Consider the following 24,144-nt stretch of genomic DNA (forward strand, 5'->3'; position numbering starts at 1 on the left):
GTGAGAACAATTTGCAAGCAATCCAGCTTACATCACATCTCAGCTTTAAAAGCTCAACTCCACACTCTCTGTTTCTGAATTGAGAAAGCTCCTCGGATGAGAAGCGAAACGTCTTCAGCTACAGAATAGAAGTCCAGTTGTTTGTGTATTTTAACCTTTTTTGAATTCCATTGTTTGTGTTTCCAAGGTGAGAGTGACAGTGATTGACAGGGGCCAGCTTGGGTCAAACCACCTTGATGTGGGGGTAAATCAGATTTTTGTAATATTTAGAATAACCTTCTGGTAGCCTACTGATTTTTAAATTAAGATCATGGTCTTGTTTTATTACATTATTCAATATATAATTATTTTAGAGAGTGTTTATGAATAAATATGATTTTTCAACAGACTGAAAAAGTTTCAAGTACCTCCAAGAGTACATGTATCCCCACTGGAGAAGCAGTGCTCTATGGTGTGCATTTTATTACATTACTGGATTTTAACAGATTCTTTTTATCATGTTGTTATTTTAACTGGTGTTAATGTGTAATTGTCTCATTTTTATGCACCAGATAGTGGAGTTCATAGCTTCTCTCAGCAGGACTTTTGTCATTTTTATCATGTGGACAATGCTTAGTTTACTCAGTGCTTTGAAAAAGTATTCACACCAAAACCAAACTTTTCTACATTTTGTTATGTTACAACCACAAACTTCAAAGTATTTTTACAAGGATTGCATGTGATAAACCAACAAAAAGTAGCGCAGAATTGTGAAGTGGAAGGAAAAATGATACACATAGAAGTGTAGCATGCATCTCTGCTCAGCTGATACTTTGTACAACCACCTTTTGCAGCAATTCCAGCAACAAGTCTTTTGGGGTTTATCTCCAGCAGCATTGCACACAGAGGCTAAAATTTTTGCCAATTTGTTTTTTGTAAAACAGCTGCAGATTAAACAGAGAGGTTCTGAACAGCAGTTTAAATCCTGTCACAGATTCTCAGTTGGATTAGGGTCTGGACTTTGACTGGACCATTCCAACACATGAATATACACAGCTCAAAAAAATAAAGGGAACACTTAAACAACACAATATAACTCCAAGTAAATCAAACTTCTGTGAAAGGAAACTGTCCACTTAGGAAGCAACACTGATCGGCAATCAATTTCCCATGCTGTTGTACAAATGGAATAGACAACAGGTGGAAATTATTGGCAATTAGCAAAACACACTCAATAAAGGAGTGGTTCTGGGGACCACAGACCACCTCTCAGTACCTATGCTTTCTGACTGATGTTTTGGTCACTTTTGAATGTTGGTGGTGCTTTCATACTCGTGGTAGCATAAGACGGACTCTACAAACCACACAAGTGGCTCAGGTAGTGCAGCTCATCCAGGATGGCACATCAATGCGAGCTGTGACAAGAAGGTTTGCTGTGTCTGTCAGCGTAGTGTCCAGAGGCTGGAGGCACTACCAGGAGACAGGCCAGTACACCAGGAGATGTGGAGGAGGCCGTAGGAGGGCAACAACCCAGCAGTAGGACCGCTACCTCTGCCTTTGTGCAAGGAGGAACAGGAGGAGCACTGCCAGAGCCCTGCAAAATGACCTCCAGCAGGCTACAAATGTGCATGTATCTGCACAAACGGTTAGAAACCGACTCCATGAGGATGGTATGAGGGCCCGACATCCACAGATTGGGGTTGTGCTCACAGCCCAACATGGATGCTTGGCATTTGCCAGAGAACACCAGGATTGGCAAATTCCCAACTGGTGCCCTGTGCTCTTCACAGATGAAAGTAGATTCACACTGAGCACATGTGACATACCTGACAGAGTCTGGAGACGCCGTGGAGAGCGATTTGCTGCCTGCAACATCCTTCAGCATGACTGGTTTGGCAGTGGGTCAGTAATGGTGTGGGGTGGCATTTCTTTGGAGGGCCGAACAGCCCTCCATGTGCTCACCGGAGGTATCATGACTGCCATTAGATACCGAGATGAGATCCTCAGACCCCTTGTGAGACCATATGCAGGTGGAGTTGGCCCTGGGTTCCTCCTCATGCAGGACAATGCTAGACCTCATGTGGCTGAAGTGTGTCAGCAGTTCCTGCAAGATGAAGGCATTGAAGCTATGGACTGGCCCGCTCGTTCCCCAGATCTGAATCAGATTGAGCACATCATGTCTCGCTCCATCCACCAGTGTCATGTTGCACCACAAACTGTCCAGGAGTTGGTGGATGCTTTAGTCCAGGTCTGGGAGGAGATGACACAGGAGACCATCCGCCACCTCATCAGGAGCATGCCCAGGCATTGTAGGGAGGTCATACAGGCACGTGGAGGCCACACACAATACTGAGCCTGTCATGAAAATGACAATGGGCCAGTGAGTCAATGGAGGAGATGACCGGGTTTTAAAGACAGGAGGTAATTAGGAAAAGTGGGCACAGGTGAGTGATTACAACTTAGATCAGGTGAAGATGGGCGTGGCAGGTAAACAAGAGATAATCTGAGGAGTGAATGATGACAGAATTACAAAAACACAAGGAGCAAAAACTGAACTAAAACCAGACTAAACATAAAGACAATTACATAACAAAATAAAAGAAACAATAAACCCAAACTGAAACAAGAATCAGAAACACAAAAAGCAACCCAAATCCTGACAGATCTGGCTGGATGTCTTGATAGGTTTACAGTTGTGCCATAGTCTTTATATTTTCAGATGATGGATTGAACAGAGCTTTGTAAGATGTTAAAACTTGACTTTTTGTTTTATAACCCAACGTTCTCCCTGACTTGTTTGGTGTGTTCCTTAGTCTTCATGATGCTTTTTGATCACTAATGATGTGTAACAAAAACAGCTGGATTTACTGAGATTAAATTATACAAATGTATCTGAAGGCAGTTGATTGCTCTGGATTTTAATTTGGGGTATCAGAGTAAAGAGGGATGAATACAAATGAATGTCACACATTCAAATTTTTGTTTGACTTCACAATGGTGATCCACTTTGTGTTTGTTTATCACATAAAATCCCAGTAAAACTCTGTAGTTTGTGGTTGTAGCGTGACAAAATATGGAAAAGTACTGTGACTGACAAACATAAACTTTGTTGTTCATGCCAATAAATATTTGAAATGCTGTGCCATAGGCAGAGACTGTGCCCGGTCTCTGAGACATATGGTTTGTGATGGTAGGAGCAGTAAGTCTGGACAGAGACATATGTCCCACAGTCCTCAGGAGAGAAGAGTCCTGTGTTTGTCCGGAGGTTTCTTCAGAACAGATCCTCCTGAGTGATCTGACTTGGCCACCTAAAGGTAAAATATGACTCTTATTCTGTATGCCAGTGTAGGATTTATTCCCACTGACCAAAAACATGCATGTTAGGTTCAGAACTCTAAATTGTCCCAAGTTCTGATTGTCATCATTTTTTGTAGGCTTTTTATTAGGGATGCTCAACCAACCATTTTAACTTAGCACCTTTGAAAAATAAAGAAACTATCACACCAATTTTGTGAGGTAGCCTAATTCTCAAACAAAAGGGGTATATTTATTTAATCTGTCGTTATCAGGGCTATTAGGGGTTGGAAAATCCACTATAACAAAATGAACTCTATCTTACAGGAATGATCAATAATATCTAGATTAATTTATTCAGTTACACTATTATTATTCAGATCTCAACAACTGAAGGATGAATTTGTTCATTACAGGGAGGTTCTTTATACATCTTATAATGGAAGAAACCAAATTTGCCTTTAAAAATTTTATTACAAAATTTAAAATGTAAGCAAAATCAACACAAAAGTAAAATTAAAGTCAACCAACAAAATAGGACTTGCAATAAAAATGTGGACACAATGTCCTGAATTTAGGATCAAGCAACTACTCTAATTTAGATTCGAATATTATTCCAGTTGTGTTAAATTCAAAATGACTGAAGAAGAAAAATAAAAGCAAGATATAACCCTCTGACTTTATGGAAAACAAAATGATTGTAAATGATCCAAAATATGACAGTTTTTTGAACAGGATGTTTGCAATTCATGTTCTAAGTTTTAGGCTGCAAAGATCAGATCAGGGAAAGGAGAACTGTTCTAATCAAACCTGCACCAAATGAGAACGTCAGATCCCAGGAGTCCCCTGGTGATCAGTGGTCAGTGTCTCATCCAAAGTCCCGGCTTTCCTATAACATAAATAGAAACATTAATTTTGAACACATTTCACAGTTTAAAAAACAATTAAACACGCTAAAACGACTAAGACTGATAAAGAAGGCAGAGTTTTTACCAAAACATGAACATTTTAGGATTTATTTCCTGAAGCCTGAGGTAAAGTGTGATACTTACTGTAGATTGTGGAGAGCAGATCTCTGTTTCTAAGGATTACAGCTTCAGTTATCAGCCTAAACAAAGCTGCAATGTCTATTTACTAGCAGAAGATAAAAATCACATTTACTGTTTATTATCAAAATTAAATTCTGAAAAATCAAGTTAAGCCTATTGGCCTGACCCTCTACAACATTCACAGTTATTTTGGTGGCCTTTTGGGAAAGAAACTGCCTGCACCTGTGGTAAATCTAGCTCATGTTTATCACAGTTTTCTCTAGATTAGCTGGGGGCTGAGCAGAATCGCCTCCAATGTGACTTATTGTAAGCAATGTATATCTGTATCAGATCTATTGTGGTGTTGGGAGAGGCTTGTCAGGTTTGAGAGAGCAGCCCTGATGACGCTGGTTTTCTGAACAAGTCAAAACAGCAGTATAACAAAGTCTTTATTGTGAAATCAGAGTTGGAAGGATGTGGGCACTTACCCAGCAGTTTTGACAAAGATGTGGTTTGGATTCTGAAATGATCCATCCCTTTAGAAACTGCTTTTAAAAAAAAATCCTGGTAATTTATCTAGTCCGGTTGTTGTGTTTGGATCTTCGTTGTTCTTTTAAGATGTGTGTGCAGTCTTCTTTCCTCTTCTAGTTTTATTTAGACCCATTTGTCAGAATTATAGTGAAGAGAACCCAAAGGATGCAAACTCACGTGAGGACTCGATGAAAAGACAGATTTTAACGAATAAACCGATAATGAATAAAGAACCGACAGGCAGACAAAAAGAACGACTGACTGAAGAGAAAGAGCAAGAAATAAGTGGAGGCAGCTGAGACGAATGGATGCATGAAGCAGGTGTGAATGAATGACAAAGGGACAGGACGAAGGGATGAGGCTGACTGAGGAAATGAAACAGTGAATGATAATATGGGGACATGGGAAAATGAACAAAACACAGGGAATCAAATAAAAAATAAACAAGGAAGTCTAAAAAGACAAACACAAGAAACCCAGGTTTATGACACCATTGCTTTTGCATTGCAACTTTAATAGGGCATGCACCTTGCATTTTATAACTAATTATTTATGCATTTTATAAAACATATTACTCTGAATGCTGCACATGCAGTCTGAATACCATCTGTTGTCGTTGCTGTTCATGTCTGTTTAGTTTCTTACTGTGAAAGTTGTTGATGCTCATCATGCTTAGTCTCCCAATTTTTGTGTCTTTTACTGCAAGTGTTGTTCATGTTCATCAGGTTGCACTGAGTCTGTTTATGTCCACTGAGTTGTTTGTTACTGTTTTTGCTTCATTTAAATTGCCCCTTGAGGAAAAATAAAGCAATTTGAATTGTAAGGTACTATTTGAAAATGATGATGAGTATTATGTCTGCAGCTCATCTCCAGAACTTCCAGCTCTTCCTAACCCCTCAGTTGTTGAAGTGTTCCTGCAGCCTCTCCCCTCGATCTCTTCCATATATTTAAATATCTTTAACCTTTCAATCCTTTCACTGTGTTAAAAACTGTATGGGAGACATATTTGGGACTGTTGATTTCAGATGTTTGGGGGGAGGTTTTAAAGACGGGTACACAGATCTTCAATCTGTGCAAAGCCAGATTATTCATCGAGCTCATCACACTGAAGCAAAACTATCTGAAAGTGACTCTGTGAGGATGAAGTCGACAGGCCACAGCAAATTACTTACTTTAGAGGTGTTCCTCCATGAAGAGGTTCAGGTCTGTTGTCTAATGTGACTGAAAGGAAAATCATTCCTACTTTTTTCACTATTTTGTTTGGTGTGTGGCCCAATCCACTTATTCTCTCTCCTGCTAAAAAGGACTTAATAGCTTTCACAATACTCCTGGTCAGAGGGCTAATACTGCAGAATTAGACATTTGCAGCACAACCTACAAACACAAGCTGGATTAGAGGTCCTTTCTGTTCTTAAACTGGTAAAAATCGGGTTGACTTTTGTCCATTTTAACCAACCTGGGGCCTCTTTCTGTCCTGTTAAAGGTACAGATTGTCAGATCATTCTGAACTGAGCACCACATAGATGTGTTTTGACTTGTTGTGTATAAATGCATATATGTAATGTGTATAAGAGTGCATTTATTGATGTTGGATTTTTTTGTACTGTGTATTTTTGTTTTACTTGTTTGTTAGGGGTAGGTGCCAGGGTGGGGAATGTTTGTTTGTTATTTGTTGATTTAATATGTTTTAAAAATAAGATTTAGTATCTCATCAGTGTTAACCAGTAAGTATAATAAAAAAGTATAATTTTGAGATACTAAGCCACGTTTTTCAGCTAGTATCTTGTAATAATGAGATGCCAAGTCATAATCATGAATATTTTTTTTTAATTAGCGAGGGAATGGGCTTTTATTTATTCTTGTACAATACCTAAAATGATCACCCCACCTCCTGCAGTCATTTCCCTAAATACACCATAGTAAGAAGTCTCGGTGTGCAGCACCTGAGAACTTGTTTTCCGTGTTTCCGGTCACCTCGGGTGGTTTCGGGTCATTGTGGTGAGGTTCGGCCGGTGTGCGTGTGTGTGAACTTTTGGATCCCGCCTGTGTGTGTCCGGGCGGCAACGGGACCCACACTCTCCGCAGCCCTCCAGCTCCTCTGGGCGGACGCTTCCATCCCGAACCACCGCCTCTCTTCCTCCGACTGCAGCGGGACACATTTACGCCGCAGCTCCCCGCACATATGAGCGCCAGTCCAGCCCGCGGGACTCCGCCGAGACGGTGAGACCGGCGTGGGAAGCCCCGCGTTTCCGAGATGAGCGATGGTTTGGTCAAAATAATCCCGTTCTTGTGTCGCCAGCGAGGGAAACTTGAACCGAGTCGTGTTTTTGGAGCCCCGCCGCCCCTCCGCTCTCCCCGCAGGATCTGATTCAAAAAGGCGAAAACCAAGATGGCCGCCGACTCCGTGCAGGTAGGAAAAGTTGACAACTGTTGCGAAAAGTGCGCAAACCTCCCCCGGGGGTTCATCAATAAGTTGGCAAACAGTCATATTTCGTTGAAGTTGGGTGTGTGTGTGTCGGTAATGTTGTATTAAGGCCCGAAAAGGCGCCGAGAAGATTCCCCAGAGGAGGCTGGGAGCTTCCATGGATTGAGGCCTGGGAAACAACTATCCAAACTAACTTATCCTGGAGCGGCCAAGTTTCAAATCGCTGTTTTTTTTTGTTTTTTTGAAGTAGCTTAATGTATGTTACATTTGGGTCAAAGTAATTCAAATTGATAAGGCTTTAGTGTGTTAAAGGATAGCAGAAAGTATGACCTCATAGTTTAACATACGGTACTTATGGAAAGTTGAGAACGACCGCTCTTATTTTTAGATGTTCCTAAAGAATTAACCTTTTTCTATTAAAAAGGTCTGTTCAGATTGACAAAACCTGTACCTCACAGTCTAAATTAACTGCAGTCAAATACACACTTTAATAGTAAATCTGTCGGGTTTTTTTTTGTCAAGTTGTCAATAAGACTCGGATTAATGTAGTTTCACTTGACTGTAGTCAGGCCTAGCAGACTTCTTTCAATGTGTTTCAGCCCAAACTAACTATCTGAAGCCCTCAAAGTCCACATCAAACCTGGAAGCTGTCTGTTATTCATGCTGGTTGATAATATGGGGGGAAGTTTGTCGTATATGTCAGAGAAAACTCCAGTGAGAACCACTAAAGTTTCTTTTTCATGTGTTTCTCACAGCTGATACAAGGTCTGCTGCCTTGTCAGCTATGCTAAACAAACCAATACATTAAAAGACAACATAAGAGGGCTTTTTGTGCCTAATCCTATTGTTCCAATGCTTCATCTGTGTCCTTCATAGATGTTGACCTCATCAGAAGATCACTTTCCTGCTACAGACATTAAATGTTGGCACTCCTGTTTAAGTTTTTGTTGCTGTTGTTGCAGAAAAACTCTCTACAACTGTTATCGATTACTGGAGATATCCACAGGTTCTCTGTGCATGCATGGGAAACTGTTTCTTGAATGTATTGTTGATGTTGTGAACAGTGATGGCTCGATAGATAGATAGATAGATAGATAGATAGATAGATAGATAGAAAGAACTTTATTGATCCCCTGGAAAGCGTCCTTCAGGGAAATTAAAATTTCAGCAGCATCACACAGGTGAATAAGACTGAATTTGTATCAAACTTGCCAGAACCTCATAACCAGGAACATTATAAAACCTGAAAATCTTCATAAAACCACAGGAACTAAGTTGCCCCAATTTTAAAGTATTGAATCAAAGAAACAAACCGCCCCCCAAAAAAACAATATATAAATATAATAATGTTTAAAAAATACAGTCCAACAATCCAAAGACAAGTCCAGTTCACAACATCCATATATTCAAGAAACCGTACTTGCCACTTCGTATCTGTGTGCAGCTAAGTCATGAATAAATATCTTCAGTATTAGCTAAAGGTTGTCAGAAACTGTCAACTCAAACAGGAGCGCTAGTCCTTACTGATTTCAGCGTGGAAGTTGGCTGCCATGCTGGACTTTTCTTTCCAATCTGTGTAGAGCGGTCCTGGTTGGAGCATGCGTCTGACTGCGTGATTCATCTATTTAAAATGTTTAATTTACACAATAATAACAACTCTAGGTTAATTTGCACTTTTGTCACTTTACACCCTTACTTTTGTGGGTGTGAAAAAACAAAAGCGCCTGCCATGGGTCTTATTCTCTCGGCCCATTTTGTACGCACTTTAGCAGCTGCTAAGATGTGTACGGTAGCTTAATGTTTTATTCTGCTGGGCTAAAATTAGCCTATCTAGAAAAAATTATGAGGACAAAATTGTACAGATTTGTTTTTTTTTTTTTTTAATATGCAGTTTAGTTTTAATAAACCTGATTTGTATGTCAGTAGTTAATCTGAAACCTATTCATGGCCATATTCAAATATGTTGTGACTAATTATTTAATACGAGTAGGTATTTTTGTAAAAATGCAGAGATTTTGGTTTTGTGGGCCAATACCAATTTCCGATTCTTGTACAGCTCTGACCTGCCAATTCAGATTTCTCTCAAAGAGCTATAATTAACCAAATACAAATGTTTGGTTTTTTATTTTTTTTTAAATATCAAAGGGAATTTAAAATTGATGTTCTGTTACGTCAATCAGGGCAATCCTGCTGCAGTATAGTATCCAGGATTCATCTTGTTCTAAGTGTCCAGTATTAAAGATGGATTAAACTGACTGATGGACAGCCTCCACACAGAACAAAGTACAATACACCACATCACAGGAAATGATTTTGTCCCTTCAGGACTTTTATTTAAATGATCAGTCCTTAAAGTAATACTTATAGTCCACCACCTTCTGTGCCAGAGTTTCTCGGACTAAGGACACCTAATTTTGAGAGATTACAGAGTTGTAGCCATTTTGGTCAAACCTTGAAAAGAGATATTGAAGATATTGAAAGATCTTGCACTCAGAGTACGTGCTGAGGATGACTCTCGGCTACTACAACATCAAATCTTAGCTCAGTATTTGTAAGTTTGTTTGAGTTAGAGCTGTTTTTCTGATGGTGATTAACTGTGGTGGTCAACTTCAATTAGGCTGACTCCAAAAGGTAATATATAGATATACATACAGCGATTACTTTCTGAGAGTTTCATTAAAGTTTGTCCAGTGGGTCATGAGATATTTTGCTAACGGAGTTGACTCCTTTAGTTAATGGAAGTTTTAAATAAAGAGCTTACATGATCAGTTAATGGTTGTAGTCTGTGTTGGGGATCAGTCTCAGCTACTACCACACCAAATCTGAGCTCAATATCTGTAAAACTGACTAAGTTGTAGCTATTTTTGTATTTGCCAATGTTGCTTAGCTGTGGCAGCCATCTTGATTTGGGTTGCCTCCAAAAGGGAATCAGCTGTAGACGTACATCCAGTGATTATTTTCTGAGAGTTTCACTGAATTCTGTTCAATAGTTCATGAGATATTTTGATAAGACACACACACTCACGCACACAAACAGATTTTTGCTATTTGTTTGTTTTACTAAACTATTATTCCTGCGGAGTTCGATTGTTAATGTGTATGTGAAAGAAAGAAGTTGCAGCTACACCCTGTTCCACAGTAAAAAAAAAACAAACAAAAAAAACATTTTCCTATTTTAGTAAAAGAAAACCAGAATAAATAACATCTTTTATGTTAGCATCGTTAGCATTTCTACCTGTAACAGCAGTTTCTGTGTCAGTAAATACAGCCTCCTTTTTAAAGTTTTCCAACAAGCGACTAGCGTTTGCTAATTCAGTGTGCTCAGTGATGGGTTGAAAGTTCAAAAGGACAAAACAGAACAACTTTATTGCAGGGTTTCCTCCAGCGTATTATAAGCCTGGCGGCTCGCCAGGCTTTGGTGACCCGGCCGCCAGGCTAAGCTCCGCTTTTTTATTATAAATACGTCATTTTTTACATGTTTTTTTCCACCTGCACCCCCAAAACCGCTACCTTTATCTACCTCACCGGTCAAGGGTGAGTGCGCCAACAGTGACGCAATCGTGCTGTTGTGCACCTTTTGTAACTTGGCGCTGTTTACGTAGCGTACTGCCCCCTGTCTTTTTGGAGAATACTGCACCGACGTAAGCGCCAAGTATAAACGCCCTCACCGCGCGACTCTGAGCCCTGAGGCCGAGCCACCTTCAGCTACCTGGGGTTAGCAGGTTGTTAGAGTCACAGTAATAAACATGGATCGAGTGGGTTTAACCAAAAATGGTTAATTGAGCTGAAATTCAGCGGATGGCTTTACAAGACTGAATATAATAAGCATGTTTTGTGCTGAGTGACAATATTATCCTTGTTTACCAGCAAAATGATGTTATTGAATTCAGCATTAGATATGCACAGTGCAGGACAGCATCTCTCTGTTTTTCAGAGTTCTCTGTTGTTATTCATTGGCCTTGATGTGAGATGTGTGTTGGTGACTTGTTTGTTGTTTACAAGTTGTATTTATTTTAATTGTATTTTTAAAAAAAAAAGTATTTTAAAAGTTCCTTTTTGTAAAACTGTAGTTGTGTAAATATTTGGCAAAATATCTTACAATATCGCATAATAAATAGCCATATTTTCAACTTTTCTGTCAACTTTAATGTCTTTTTTTTTTCTGAATCACAGTCGGCTAGTGATCGGCCAGCGAACGGCCACCTACCACCAGGCTTAGCCACTTTTCTGGGGGAAACCCTGTATTGTAATACTTCTTGTCTGTGTTGTCTGCTGAAGTCTGTTTGCTCCTGAAGTACCGTATTTTCCGCACCATAAGGCGCACCGAATTATAAGGCACATGCTAAAACATGCGTTCTACAAAAACAAAAAAAAAGGTCACAGAAACAAAACGGTGAGTTTGGTTGAACTTTATTCTACTATGTAACAATTATTTTACATATTATTTTTTTATCATTCTTCTTCCACAAATCCATCAAAGTCCTCATCTTCTGTCTGAATTGAACAGCTGGGCGATTTTGCCATCAAACATGCCCGGTTCCCTCTCATCATTGTTGGAATCAGTCTTGTTGCCAGGGGGCTGTTCAGCAATGATGCAGACTTTCGCGAAAGCTCGGACAACAGTTAAATCAGATACCTTAGCCCAGACATCCACAATCCATTCACATATGATGGCGTAACTCACCCGGCGCTGCCCCCGATTTAGTAAACGTGTGTTCGCCGTCGGTCATCCATCGCTCCCACGCCACTCACAACTTCACTTTGAACGCACTGTTTACACCAACGTCCAGCGGTTGGAGTTCTTTTTTTAATCCTCCCGGAATGATGGCAAGCTCCGAATTGTATTGTTCTCTGATTGGTTTATCACTGCCAGCGTACGTACCGGTACTGTACACTTTACCGTACATCCCTGTGTCAGGGACAGATTTTGGTATTCATTGGACACATAAGGCGCCCCGGATTATAAGGCGATTTTTGAGAATATTTAAGGCTTTTAGATGCACCTTATATACAGGAAAATACGATAATTAGAAACCTTCATCCTTGTAGAAACTCCTCTTTTATTACCTTCAACACACATTGCGCTGCTTCTGACTTTGCACCAATTGTTCGATGTTTAAAAGCATACGGCTAACTTTAGGTTAGTGTTTGAGTGATTTGGTGTTTAAACATCAAATAATTTTTTTTTTTTTAATAAAAGAGCAAGGTAAAGACTAGTTTAATCAACTAAAGTCAACACCTGGAAAAACTGAGGTGTATTTTTATTTATTAGTCCAATTCATTTACATGAACTTAAACTTGTTCTGCAGCCAGCCCACCGGGGGCGCTCTTAACGTTTTGACTTCAGCTTCCACGTTATGCTCCTGTGTCTAGTTTTTAGTATATGTTGATGTTAAAAACTTCACACACTGGCAGACTGCTGCTAACACAACTTTACAGCGTCATTATGGTGTGTTTGCCACTTTGTACCCCCACCTTGTACTTAAAGGTTGCCGTAGGATTGTGTACTTATGTATTTCTATGTCTTTGTGTAGGGTTAAGGTTAGGGTTAAAGCCAGGGGTCTGATGTCAGGGCTGGGTGTCAGAGATGAAGAATAAGGTTAGGGGACAGGGATTTGACTGACATTAGCTTACCCTCAAAATACAGAAGATAATAATACTCCAGTAGATTAGATCACCAAGCCATGGCTGATACAAACTGGGCCAAGAAGAGGCCCATGGTTAGGCAGCTTTTTTTGTACCCATGAAAATATGTGTGTGCAGTAACTGGCAAAAAAGTGGTCAAAGTAGGGATGGGCTTTCCTATCAAAAATGGCCATACCCCCGCAGCTCTTGTCCTGGTCCCTTATCCCTCCCCCCATAAGTCTAAAGCTGAATGCATACTCTGTGAGAAGTTAAGAAATCTGCTCTCGCTGACAGTTGTATGACAGAAATATATATATTTTTTACTTGCATGAGCTCAGAAAGCTAGTTCTGTGCACAATGTCCGGGCAGAACCTTTTCTCCTGGTGGGGTATGTGTCAGCTATCATGTGATTGGTTAGAACTTTGTTGTGGGCATGTTTGTTTATGTAAAAAAAAAAAGCGGGTGAACTCCAATGGAGTAATTTTGCTTCAACTGTTCCGCTGAGGAGCAGCTGGCCGAGGCTGTTAGAAAATACAACCATGATTACAACTGTTCCAGCAAAGCTTATAAAGATAGTTAAATGGTGAAGAACAAGGTATCAAACTTATAGTTCATGGAGGAGACCGCACGGAGACACTCTCTGGCTATGGTGGCCAGAAGGCAGTACACCTTGGTTGGGCAGTGTAGGGACACGTTCCCCTCGTTATTGTGCACTGTCTGTCAGAAATGGTGATGGTCTCTTTGTGATAAATTTACAAATGCCAAATGGCATTTACTGTCTCAGCCTGTATAATAAATATGGCTTTGGGTACAGAGATGTCCTGCTGCTAATCCTGCTTGAACTTTATATTCTTTCATTTTCACTGGTCTAATGGATCAGTGTGGAGGGAGATGCATGCATTCAGACAGTTCAGCTGAGCACATCCAGGACCATAGTTTCTTTTTTTAATCTTTTCAAAATAAACTACGATGGCAGAAACAGACCCTGGGACACAAGAAGTCATTTTTTTCAAGATGGGGTGGACAGGAAGTGTTGTTTCAAAAGCTACACCTCAACTGGAAAAGCTCCGCTAGGAAACAGCTTGACCACTACCAGGTGAAAAAAAAAAAGTGACTTTTATTAATTTTTCAAATTTGTCCTTTTTATTCATTTCAAATATCAACTTTGAACATACAAAAATCTCTGCCCTTCTTTATGCAAATGTACAAATGACCTCATAGCCGTAAATCTAGTAACTGTACAATTCACAATAAATCCACCCTGATAGTAAAATATTCCGCATGTACAAATGCAAAAAGACATTTAAATATCTTACATTGGAAGTATTCTGTAAGAAACGGTCAGCATAAAAATATTCACAAGTCTGAATATGCTAACCTTATTTAAAACCATCTTGTATCATTTTCAATTGGATAGTGATGAGAAGTCAAGCTGATCTGTCAGCCTCACTTGGTTTCACTTGGTGTTGTTAAACATTCTCAAAATAATCTATAGTTAAATCTTTCACTTTCTCTTGCTAATATCATTGATTGTAGGTTTGACAGAAAACAAAATGGCAGGTCGAGACATGAACGAATTGAATGACTGTGGCTCCGGGAGCTTCAGAGCTTTTTCTCTTCAGATTTGTGGCACAAAGAGTTGCATACAGCTGGGCTGTCCTGAGATGTATGTAAGGCTTGTGTACAGGATAACGCTTGTAGAACCTCCCATTTATTACCCAGTGTTGCTATTTTTGACCACAGCACAGCACAAGGCCTTGGCCATTGCTCTGCAGCAAGCTGCAGGGGAAGATAGGCTCCATGTCAGGCTGTGTATTTAGATACTCTAGGTCTCACAGAAAAGGCAGGGGCTTGGCTTTGTAAGCATGAACTTAGATAGTGGCTACAACTTTTCCATTGTTCCATTGTCCTAACAGAGCTGCTGCTGTTGGACCTAAAGAGCAAGCTAGTCAGACCTAATGTGAGCTTTTACTTCAGCTCACTATCATGTCTCAGGCACCGAAGGAGCTCCCCGCCAAAGGGAAAACCGTAAAAACAGTTGACTGACCATTTTACGTTGAGGAACAGTTAAAGATTTTGCTGTAAATGTTTTGAAGAGACTCTTATTATTGGTGCATTAAACGAATTTGGCAGAACTTCTGGTTTTAAGTGATCAAAATGTGGAACTGCAAGATTTTCCACAGCTGTGTTTAACAGAGCAGTTTGGCCATCCCCGCAACGCCACATTGATGAGTACAAGTTCAGTCCATCAATCACAAACTGTGTTTTGTGGTATGAAAGGAAGCATTTGCTTACAGTTCCTGCTTCAGTTCACTTTGAAGTTCTGAAGCCTTGAGTTCCTGGTATGACGTCTTTCCCTTCATGAATCAGTGTGTTGAGGCAGTGAGGAACAACAAGACCTGAACAGGTAAAAGGGCAAACCCCACCAAGTGAGGCAGTGGCAGAAAAACAAGAAATAAAGCTTTATTTGCTAATAAGCTTTAATTTTTTGCTCTTAAATAAATGATTTTGTTAGATTTGAAATAAGTGCAGGCCTCTTGGGTCTCTGAGCTGATAAATGTCCACCATATCTGATTGGCCTTTTGTGTTTCCTTGCATTGTTGCACAGTAAAATAGGATAATGAGAGTGTCCACATGCTATCCTCTCCTCATACTATATAGGGTAAACTCAGCTACAGTGCAAGCAAATGTTTTCAGTGCCTTCTGTCCCACAATTCGTGACCTCAACTTTACCTTTAAGTCACCAGGGAGCCTCTGAATGAGGATATATGCAAACTTTACTTGGCTCTGATGTGAGCACCTACAGAAGAAAAGGGAGGTATTTCAAGGATTTGGGGAGGGAATTACAGAGGCCATCTTAGCAAATACAGGGGGCAGATTTACTGCAGCTTTGTGTCTGTTGTAAAAGTCAGTTCTGGCCTAAATTTGTTGCCTTTTTAAAAAAATAATAATAATTTAGGCACAGTGTTAAATCTGTACTTAAAGGGTGTGGACAGTGATTTTGTTGTTGTTTTACTTTTATTTCACATGTAATTATGGTGATTTCATTTTCAGAAGGCAAAATCTAGGGATGTAGATTTTTAAATGAACTGGCTTATCTCCTAGGGTTTGTTAAGAGCAATTTGATAAAAAAAAAAACGCCATTGTTTAGATCTGAAAAGTTTACTGACAGCAGGATAGATTGTGTGTAAGAAGAGCTTGACTATTTCTGTAAGTTTTAAAATGGAAGCTTATAAGGGATCTATAAAATCTGTTTGTTTATTCTTTTCTCCAAAATTTAGTATTTATTTCGCTAAATTCCATGATTTATGATAACATTTATTCACTCAAAGTGTCTGGTGGATTATTAGGGAAGGGCATCTGGTGTAAAATTTTCTGTGTGAGTTCGCTTGCTGTGGAAACCCCCTGCAAAAAGGAGCAGCTGGAATATTAAAATTTCAATAATTAAATTAGGTATTCAAAGTAGGGGTGGCACAGTGGTGTAGTGGTTAGACCTGTCACCTCCTAGCAAGAAGGTTGCAGGATCGAACCCTGGCCTGGGGGCTTTCTGGGTAGAGTTTACATGTTCTCCCTGTGCTCATGTGGGTTTACTCTGGGTACTCCGGTTTCCTCCCACTGACCAAAAACATGCATGTTAGGTTAATTGGTAACTCTAAAATTGTCCTGTGAGTAAGAGCGTGAATGGTTGTCTGTCTAAAATATAATGTAAAGCTGCTGTATGGTTTTAATGTCCTGTTTGACTCGCTGATGAAGATGACATTGATGATGATGATGCTCGACTGCAGCCTCTGTTGTTTTGTTGACATTTTATTTTCTTCTAAACTTTATCCCTGAGTTATCAGGTTTTAACTGAGGCTATAATCCTGTTTTTGTTTTTTCACCTGCATGTAATGGTTAACTTTTTTGTTTGAGAGTATCTGATTCCACAGATCCTCTTCCCTGTTTTTTCCAGTTTGTTGTCACGTATTTCCCTCTGCTATCTCAGTCATTATGTAATAACAAAACTTACGGGAAAGTAGTTCTTTCAAACGTGTGTTGGTGAACCTCATGTGCATAAGTGAAGTGGCTGCTCTCGCTGTCCGCTGATTGTTACAGAGTTCCCCTGGTGGTGTAAAAGCATAGGTCCTTATAAACGTTTATCATTTAGCCAGCACTACAGATGCACCATGAAGTCGGCTTGTGACCAGCAGCGGCTGATTTTCAACTTGACCGGCCTTGATCAGTGATCAGCTGGTCAGTGAACGCATCATAGCTGAGCCACTATGTCACGCAGCCCTGCTCTGTGGGAAAGTTTTCACTGATTAGATTAGACATGAAGTCAGCTGTATGGATTATCTGTAAGGGGCTTAAAAACAAAGTAAAGTAGCACAAAAAATGGAGAGTCTATTAAAACAAAAACTGTTCTCATCGTGTAGGATGAGGTTTTTCATTCATGCACTGGCTGGAAGCATGCAGACTTCAGCAGCCAACAGACAGGAAGAATAGGTCGCAGCTCCATTTTCTCATTTTGAGTTTTCAACCTGTCTGTCATAAGACTCGTTGGATTAGGAAACATTGGTAACCTGTTAGGAAAACTGAGTAGGGTTTCCCCCAAGTTTCTGGTTGAGACATTTTGAATGAATGTAATTCAATGAATGTAATTCAATCAATGATCAAATATGAAAAATAAATTACAGTTTTTGCATTGATTCTGTGAACTTTGTTTGTGTAGTTTGCCTGTAGTAAACCATTACTGAAGTACAAGTACTTTTGAGATCAAGAAAGAAAAATGGGAATTTTCTCTCATAACTGTCATAATGTGAATGTTCACTTGTGAAAATGTGATTATTATTATTATTATTATGGTTTCCCCCAGTGTATTATAAGCTTAGCGGGCCGCTACGCTTTACTGCCCTCGCCACCAGGCTAAGTTCCACTTGTTTATTGTAAAATACGTCATTTTTTATATTTTTTATTTTTAATACACGTTTTTTTCCACTCGCACCCCCAAAACCACTACCTTTCTCTACCTCTTTACAGGGTAACACCTACTAAAATATACAACATGTCCGGGAGAAAGTGTCAAAAGACGTTGGGCTCAGGGTTTTTTTAAGTCAGAGGAGTATAAAGCGTCAAAGCGGTCAAAAGCTCTACATACAGACTGGCGCACGACAGCGAATCATCCCCGCGCAAATGTATGACCTGCGTGCGAGACCGAATGACCTATGCAAGACAGTGAAATAAATTTTTTTTAAGGGAAAAACCCCCCCAAAATAACCTATTTCAATGTAATGTATGTAAAAAACATTTTTATGGATCCCCTCTTTCCTTTGTTTATTCTGCTTAAGTCAGTAAAAACAAGACTGTTTCTTCTTGGTGTTATTATACTGAAAGAAGCAATCCTTGAAGTTCTCTCAGCACCTTTGTGGACCACTTTTTTAGGGTCTTCATTGAAGCTCTTTGTACGACAAATAGGCAATATGTGCTGAACGCTCATATTGGCTCGCTCCATCTTCGAACAAGCATTGAGATGCACAAAAAAGCAAAAGTAAACAGTAAATAATATAATATATTAAACTGACTAAAATGAATTAACCAACCAATAATTAAAATGTAACATCTCTAATGTTTTTCATGTTCTAGGCTTGTCAAATAATTTGTATTTATTTTAATTGTATTTTTGTTTAAAAAGTATTACAAAAGTGCCTTTTTTGTAAAATTGTAGTTGTGTAAATATCTGACACAAACATCTTACAATATCACATAATAAATAGCCATATTTTCAACTTTCCTGTCAACTTTAATCTTTTTTTTTTTTTACTAAATCATGGTCGGCCAGCGCCACCTACCACCAGGCTTAGCCTCTTTTCTGGGGGAAACCCTGATTATTATGAAACTCCTAAAGCTTTACACTGAAAGGGTATTTTTGCCTTTTATATATCTTTTGTTATATTCAAAGGGGAGATATTTTCCATCAGAGCAGTACAAAGTAACTTAAAATTACATTTTTTTATTTGCCAGACTGGCAGAGTTCTGCCTTTTTAAAATAACCATTTCGTGCAAAGGAATTATATTTAAAGATTTCTGCTCATGTAGTCAATTTATTTTTCAAATTTGATATTTTATTTAGATTTAGCACAGTACAGTTTTGTCACAGTATGGTTTCAAATATAAGCAAGTTCAGCACATCCAAAGAGGCAAAACTTTGTTTATATTGTTATAATCTAGTGTAGAATTGAAATTTGCAGACATTTATGATAAATAAATTAGAAACATGGTGTATCAGCTTTGGCATCTCCCCCAGGCGCAGTGAATTGGTCACGTGCGAACACATACAGATGTTTATAATTTTTCACATGCCATGACCTTCATGGTGGTGGGCCGTTTTGTTGTGGGGGGATAATGTGAGGAGAAACACTGTTGAGGTGGACTTTATTCAGCGACAGACAGTTAGCAGTGCTGAATTTGCTAATGGTGCTAAAAACAAACAAAATATCAGCACAGAATCGTTTTGTTTTAGTTTTAATAAAGCAAGAAACTCTTTCCTGTTCTGCTGCACGGCTCAGACTTTTCTTTCTCTGACAGTGTGACGTGTCCTCTACTCGTAATGTTCAATTAATGATCATTCTCAGCAGAAAGCATCATTACAATATTACAATAAAATGAACAAACCTAATCTGATCTTTTTCTCTCTCGAATATTACTTTGAACAACGCCGTGAATCATTCAGATTTGGAAGAATAAATTATTTCCTGTAATTATTGGGAAATTCATATTTCACTTGTGTTTTAAGGTGTGCACAGAATGAAGATAAAAATGTTAGGATCTATAATCTGTATTTTAAAGCAAGTGCACTAATTACTTTTTAACTTTTTAGTTTTTTTATTTTAAGATTAAAAAGTCAATTTATTCAGAAATTGGAAGGAAAAAAAAATCAAGGATAAATCATAGAGGCTAAACGTAACAACCTCAGATTATCCAAAGAATTTTAAACATGGATGATTTTCTGTACAGCAAACATTTTTAAACTGTTTCACTAAATATCAGCTGCCTGTTTAGAGCCAGCAGAAGCAGTTTATTTCCCTCTGTGTGAAAAATGTAAATACTTTTTTACTTACTTTTTAAACTTGAATGACCACCACCTACTTTATAGATAAGAATCGAATGTTTCTGCAATGAAATGGTCGTTAACATTGTGTTGAGCAGCAGTGTGAACGCTTTCTGTTGGTCACTCAGCAATTTTATCTAACTTTAATATTAATTGCATGATACAGGGTTTCCCCCAGTGTATTATAAGCCTGCAGGCTTTGGTGACCCGGCCGCTAGGCTAAGCTCCGCTTGTTTATTATAAATACGTCATTTTTTTATACATATTTTTTCCCACCCGCACCCCCAAAACTGCTACCTTTTATCTACCTCAACGTGTGCCAACAGTGATGCAATCGCGCTGTCCCCGCCCCTGCGTGAAGGCCCAGCGCGGTCTCGCGTCGTGCACCTTTTATAACTTGGGGTGGACCGCGCGCACCGCTCTCCATTCAAAATGGACGATTTCGGTGCTCTAGCGGAGCTGGTTCGCCAGCATTTATATGATCCCTCTATGAGAGATCACAAAGATAATCAAACAGTTCAAAACTACTGCTGCAGCCGATAAAAAGGAGTGTTTATAGACCACAATGGTTAGTTGAGCCGAAATTCGGCAGGTGGCTTTACAAGACCGTATATGGTAAGCATGTTTTGTGCTGTAAAAATATTATCCTTGTTTACCAGTAAAATTATGCTAATAAATTTAGCATTAGATATGTTTTGTTACATGTAGTGATCCAACATGCAGCCTGTGGCACGAAAAGCACAGTACAGTACAGCATCTGTCTGTTTTTTAGAGTTCTCTGTTGTTATTCATTGCATTTGTTAATTTAATTTATTTGTAAATGTGACTTAAATTAGGATTCAAATTAGGTGCAAACAATTAGTATTTATTTTAATTGTATTTTTGTTTAAAAAAGTATTTCAAAAGTGCCTTTTTTAAAAACTGTAGTTGTGTAAATATTTGGCACAAATATCTTACATTATCACATAATAAATAGCCATATTTTCAACTTTCCTGTCAACATATCATTTTACTAGTGCTTCACACTACATTCAGTCATTCACCCATTCATCCACACATTCACACACTGATGGCAGTGAGCTACAGTGTAGCCACAGCTGCCCTGGGGCAGACTGGCAGAAGTGAGGCTGCTTTACAGGCGCCACCAAACCCTCTGACCACCACCAGTAGGCAGGACAGGTGAAGTGTCTTTCCCAAGGACACAATGGCAAAGACGGGCGTAATATGTATCGGCAGGTCAGAGCTGTACAAGAATCAGAAATTGGTATTGGCCCATAAAACCATAATGGGTACATCTCTCACACTGTGCCATTTTTAACTATTATAAAGGACTTGAACATATCAAACTGTGAGCTTGATAGTAAAGCATGTCGTGTTGTACAATTTAAGATGTAATAGATGCTGAACTGAATAGTTCTTGTGTCACAAGCAAACATCTGACATATCTGGCTGTTGTTAACACTCTTCAGACTCTAAAAAGAGACTGAGGGAGATGAGGGAAAGAGTCGGCTGTGGATGTGCTCATGGCTGGGAAAATGGTGTTTGTTGCAGTGGTAGTCACACTGCACCATTTTCCCAGAAAATTGATCACACTGGTTGATGTTGGTTGTATCGCTGGAAATCTTAAGACACCTCATGATTCAATTTGATTACGATTCAGGGGGTGGTGATATAATTATAAAACGATTTTCAATGGTTTTCAATTAGCTGCAATTATCAGCTTTGTGAAGAAATACCAGGAGGCAGCTGGGAAGCTTGTGATGTTTTCCACAACACTGTGAAACAGAAATACAAATTTACTTTGGCTTATTTGACATAATTAAACACTGCTTCATATTTTTGATACATAAAAAGAGTGCACATTAACATATGGTATGGCAAAAAACCTTATTAATCACAAACTGCTGACCAACAGTTGGCATGGATGCTAACTCAACATTGAAAATGTCATACAAAAACATGATTAGCATTGTGTTTCGCTTAAATTTATACCCAAATCAAACATTTAAAAGTCATTACTAAAGGCAGTCATTTTATGATAATTTCAACATTTAGATATATTTTCTGTGGGGTTCAGCAAAAACTATGAAAAAAAAAAAAGTGAAAACACACTGCAACTACAGCAGCTACGGCAACTCTACTGGGACAAATGGCACCTCTCAGCAACTACTCTGCTGACTCTCCTAACGTGACAGCACAGATTAACTTTACAAACATTTAAAAATGATTCAGAATAATTCATATCTTTACCTTCACCCTAACAGCCATATCGTGGCAGGTTTGCAGATGTGTTGTACTTTTTCTATTTTCAAATGATGGATTGAACAGACCTCTGAAATGTTTAAAACTTGGATTATAACCTAACCCTGCTTTACACTTCTCAACGACTTTTTCCCTGGCCTGACTGATATGTTCAGGGTTTCCCCCAGAAAAGAGGCTAAGCCCAGTGGTAGGTGGCCGTTCGCCGGCCGACCGCGTCGACTTCAAACACCTACACTGCTCGCTCAGGTCCGTGTGCCGTGCGCGCGACGCTACAAAGCGCGACTACAACTGAGCCCTAATGCTGCAAGCGGTGCGGCTTTGTAGTTTACCAAAGCCGTATTAAAACATTACGACTTCTTACATATACAAGGTGCTCTGGATTATAAGGCGCACTGGTGTTTTTTTGAGAAAATTGATGGCTTTTAAGTGCGCCTTATAGTCCGGAAAATACATTAGCAAAACACCCAAGATCCATATTTTGCTTTGCATCAATGCCTCTTGGCATTGTTGCAGTGAGTTTTCAGTGTGTCTCCTTATCACTGCCAGCAATAGGTTTTACCTGGTGTTAATAATAAACAAAGTCCTCTCCCTGGAGTGAGATTAAATCCCATTCTGGGCTGCTCTGACCTCACAGAGCGAGAAGCTAAGAGGGATTTGGCTGTCTCTGCTCAGACGCTTTAGCTTTCCTGTTTGTCAATGGTCCGTGTGAGAAAAGTCAAAGTGAGGGGGGGGGGTTGCGGCAGAGTGAATGACTTTGGGCAGAGCCTCGCAGACACTTGTTGGACAGCAGAACTTAATGTGTGAACAGTTGAGCTGAGCAGAAGAACATGCGTGAACTGGTTTGTTCAACTGAGCTGGAGATGGATTTGGCCGAAACTGATGAAGTGAAGGTAATATGGAACAGTTGCAAATATTAGAGGTAGATCTTACTGGTACTGTAGCTTAAACTGCTTAAACTGGTTGGTTTAGCCTAAAATAGGTTTCACAAAACTTGGGTGTATTTTTTTAGTTTAATGCATCTAAACAAATCTAGTCACAGTGCAGTGACTCATTTCTTATAGGTCATGGTTTCTGTTATAAGTGTGGCAAATTTGTACACATTCTTTTAACACCCTGTTGGTCAGACGTTTTGGAAGCTTTGAGTTTGTTTCATTTTATAGGTTTAAATAGATTGATGGCATGTTTAATAATTTTATAGCTGTTAACAAGATTAATTAACTAAAAAGCTATACTAACTGCTGTAAATTTTTAAATATCAAGTCAAAACAATTTGTATTAACGAACCCTGTTTTTTAATTCAGAGACCTAAAATTATTAGATTGAACGTCACCGTGTATCCATGACCTCTAAAGCTGCAGCCTCCAGGAAGTTACTACTAATCCTCCTTAAGTTGAGGTGATTTCTTTAAGGATGTTGGTCGAAAGCAGCACATATTGGAGCGGGCCTGAGTTCAAGTCGGCAGCATTGGAGAGGTGCCAGAGTTCTCATGTTGGACAAACGGTGCCGAGTCTCCGAGCAGCGTGTTTAGACAGGAGATTGCCTCGGTAATACGCTTTTTCAGCCACTTCTGGCAAGTGCCGATAAGTAAGGAAGCCGATCAGTCAGCAGGCGTTCAAGCAAATAAATAAACGTACCAAAGATGTCAGGTCGGGTGTGACAGTTTGTTTCAAAGAGCACGTGTTGAAGGAAGATCTCCAACAGGAGGCATTAATGAAACGTTCATCTGTTCAGAATGACAAAACAGTCAAAATGACACAACTTTGCAAATGGGAAGCTGTTTTTGTTTTTTTGCCTTTGCCACTTTGACCAAAATCAAATGACAAGTATAAACTTGCAAGTAGTGACTTACTCAAATGATGAGGTTTTAAGTCTTGTTTTTTGTTGTTGTTTTCAAAAAATTGGCAATTTAGTTC

General features: G+C 39.3%; 1 protein-coding gene across 1 annotated transcript in view; it reads left to right on the forward strand.

Annotated features, from left to right (window-relative positions):
* Nucleotides 1–6,746: 6,746 nt before the first annotated feature.
* The window catches only part of pkn2 (protein kinase N2), a 46,379-nt gene continuing 28,981 nt past the window's right edge, over nt 6,747–24,144 (forward strand). The window contains exon 1 of the mRNA XM_037981892.1: nt 6,747–7,242. Coding sequence (XP_037837820.1) covers nt 7,222–7,242 — 21 coding nt within the window. The 5' untranslated portion in view covers nt 6,747–7,221. The remainder of the gene's footprint in view (nt 7,243–24,144) is intronic.

The sequence above is a fragment of the Kryptolebias marmoratus genome, linkage group LG20 (assembly GCF_001649575.2).
Source record: "Kryptolebias marmoratus isolate JLee-2015 linkage group LG20, ASM164957v2, whole genome shotgun sequence".
Lineage (NCBI taxonomy): Eukaryota > Metazoa > Chordata > Actinopteri > Cyprinodontiformes > Rivulidae > Kryptolebias > Kryptolebias marmoratus.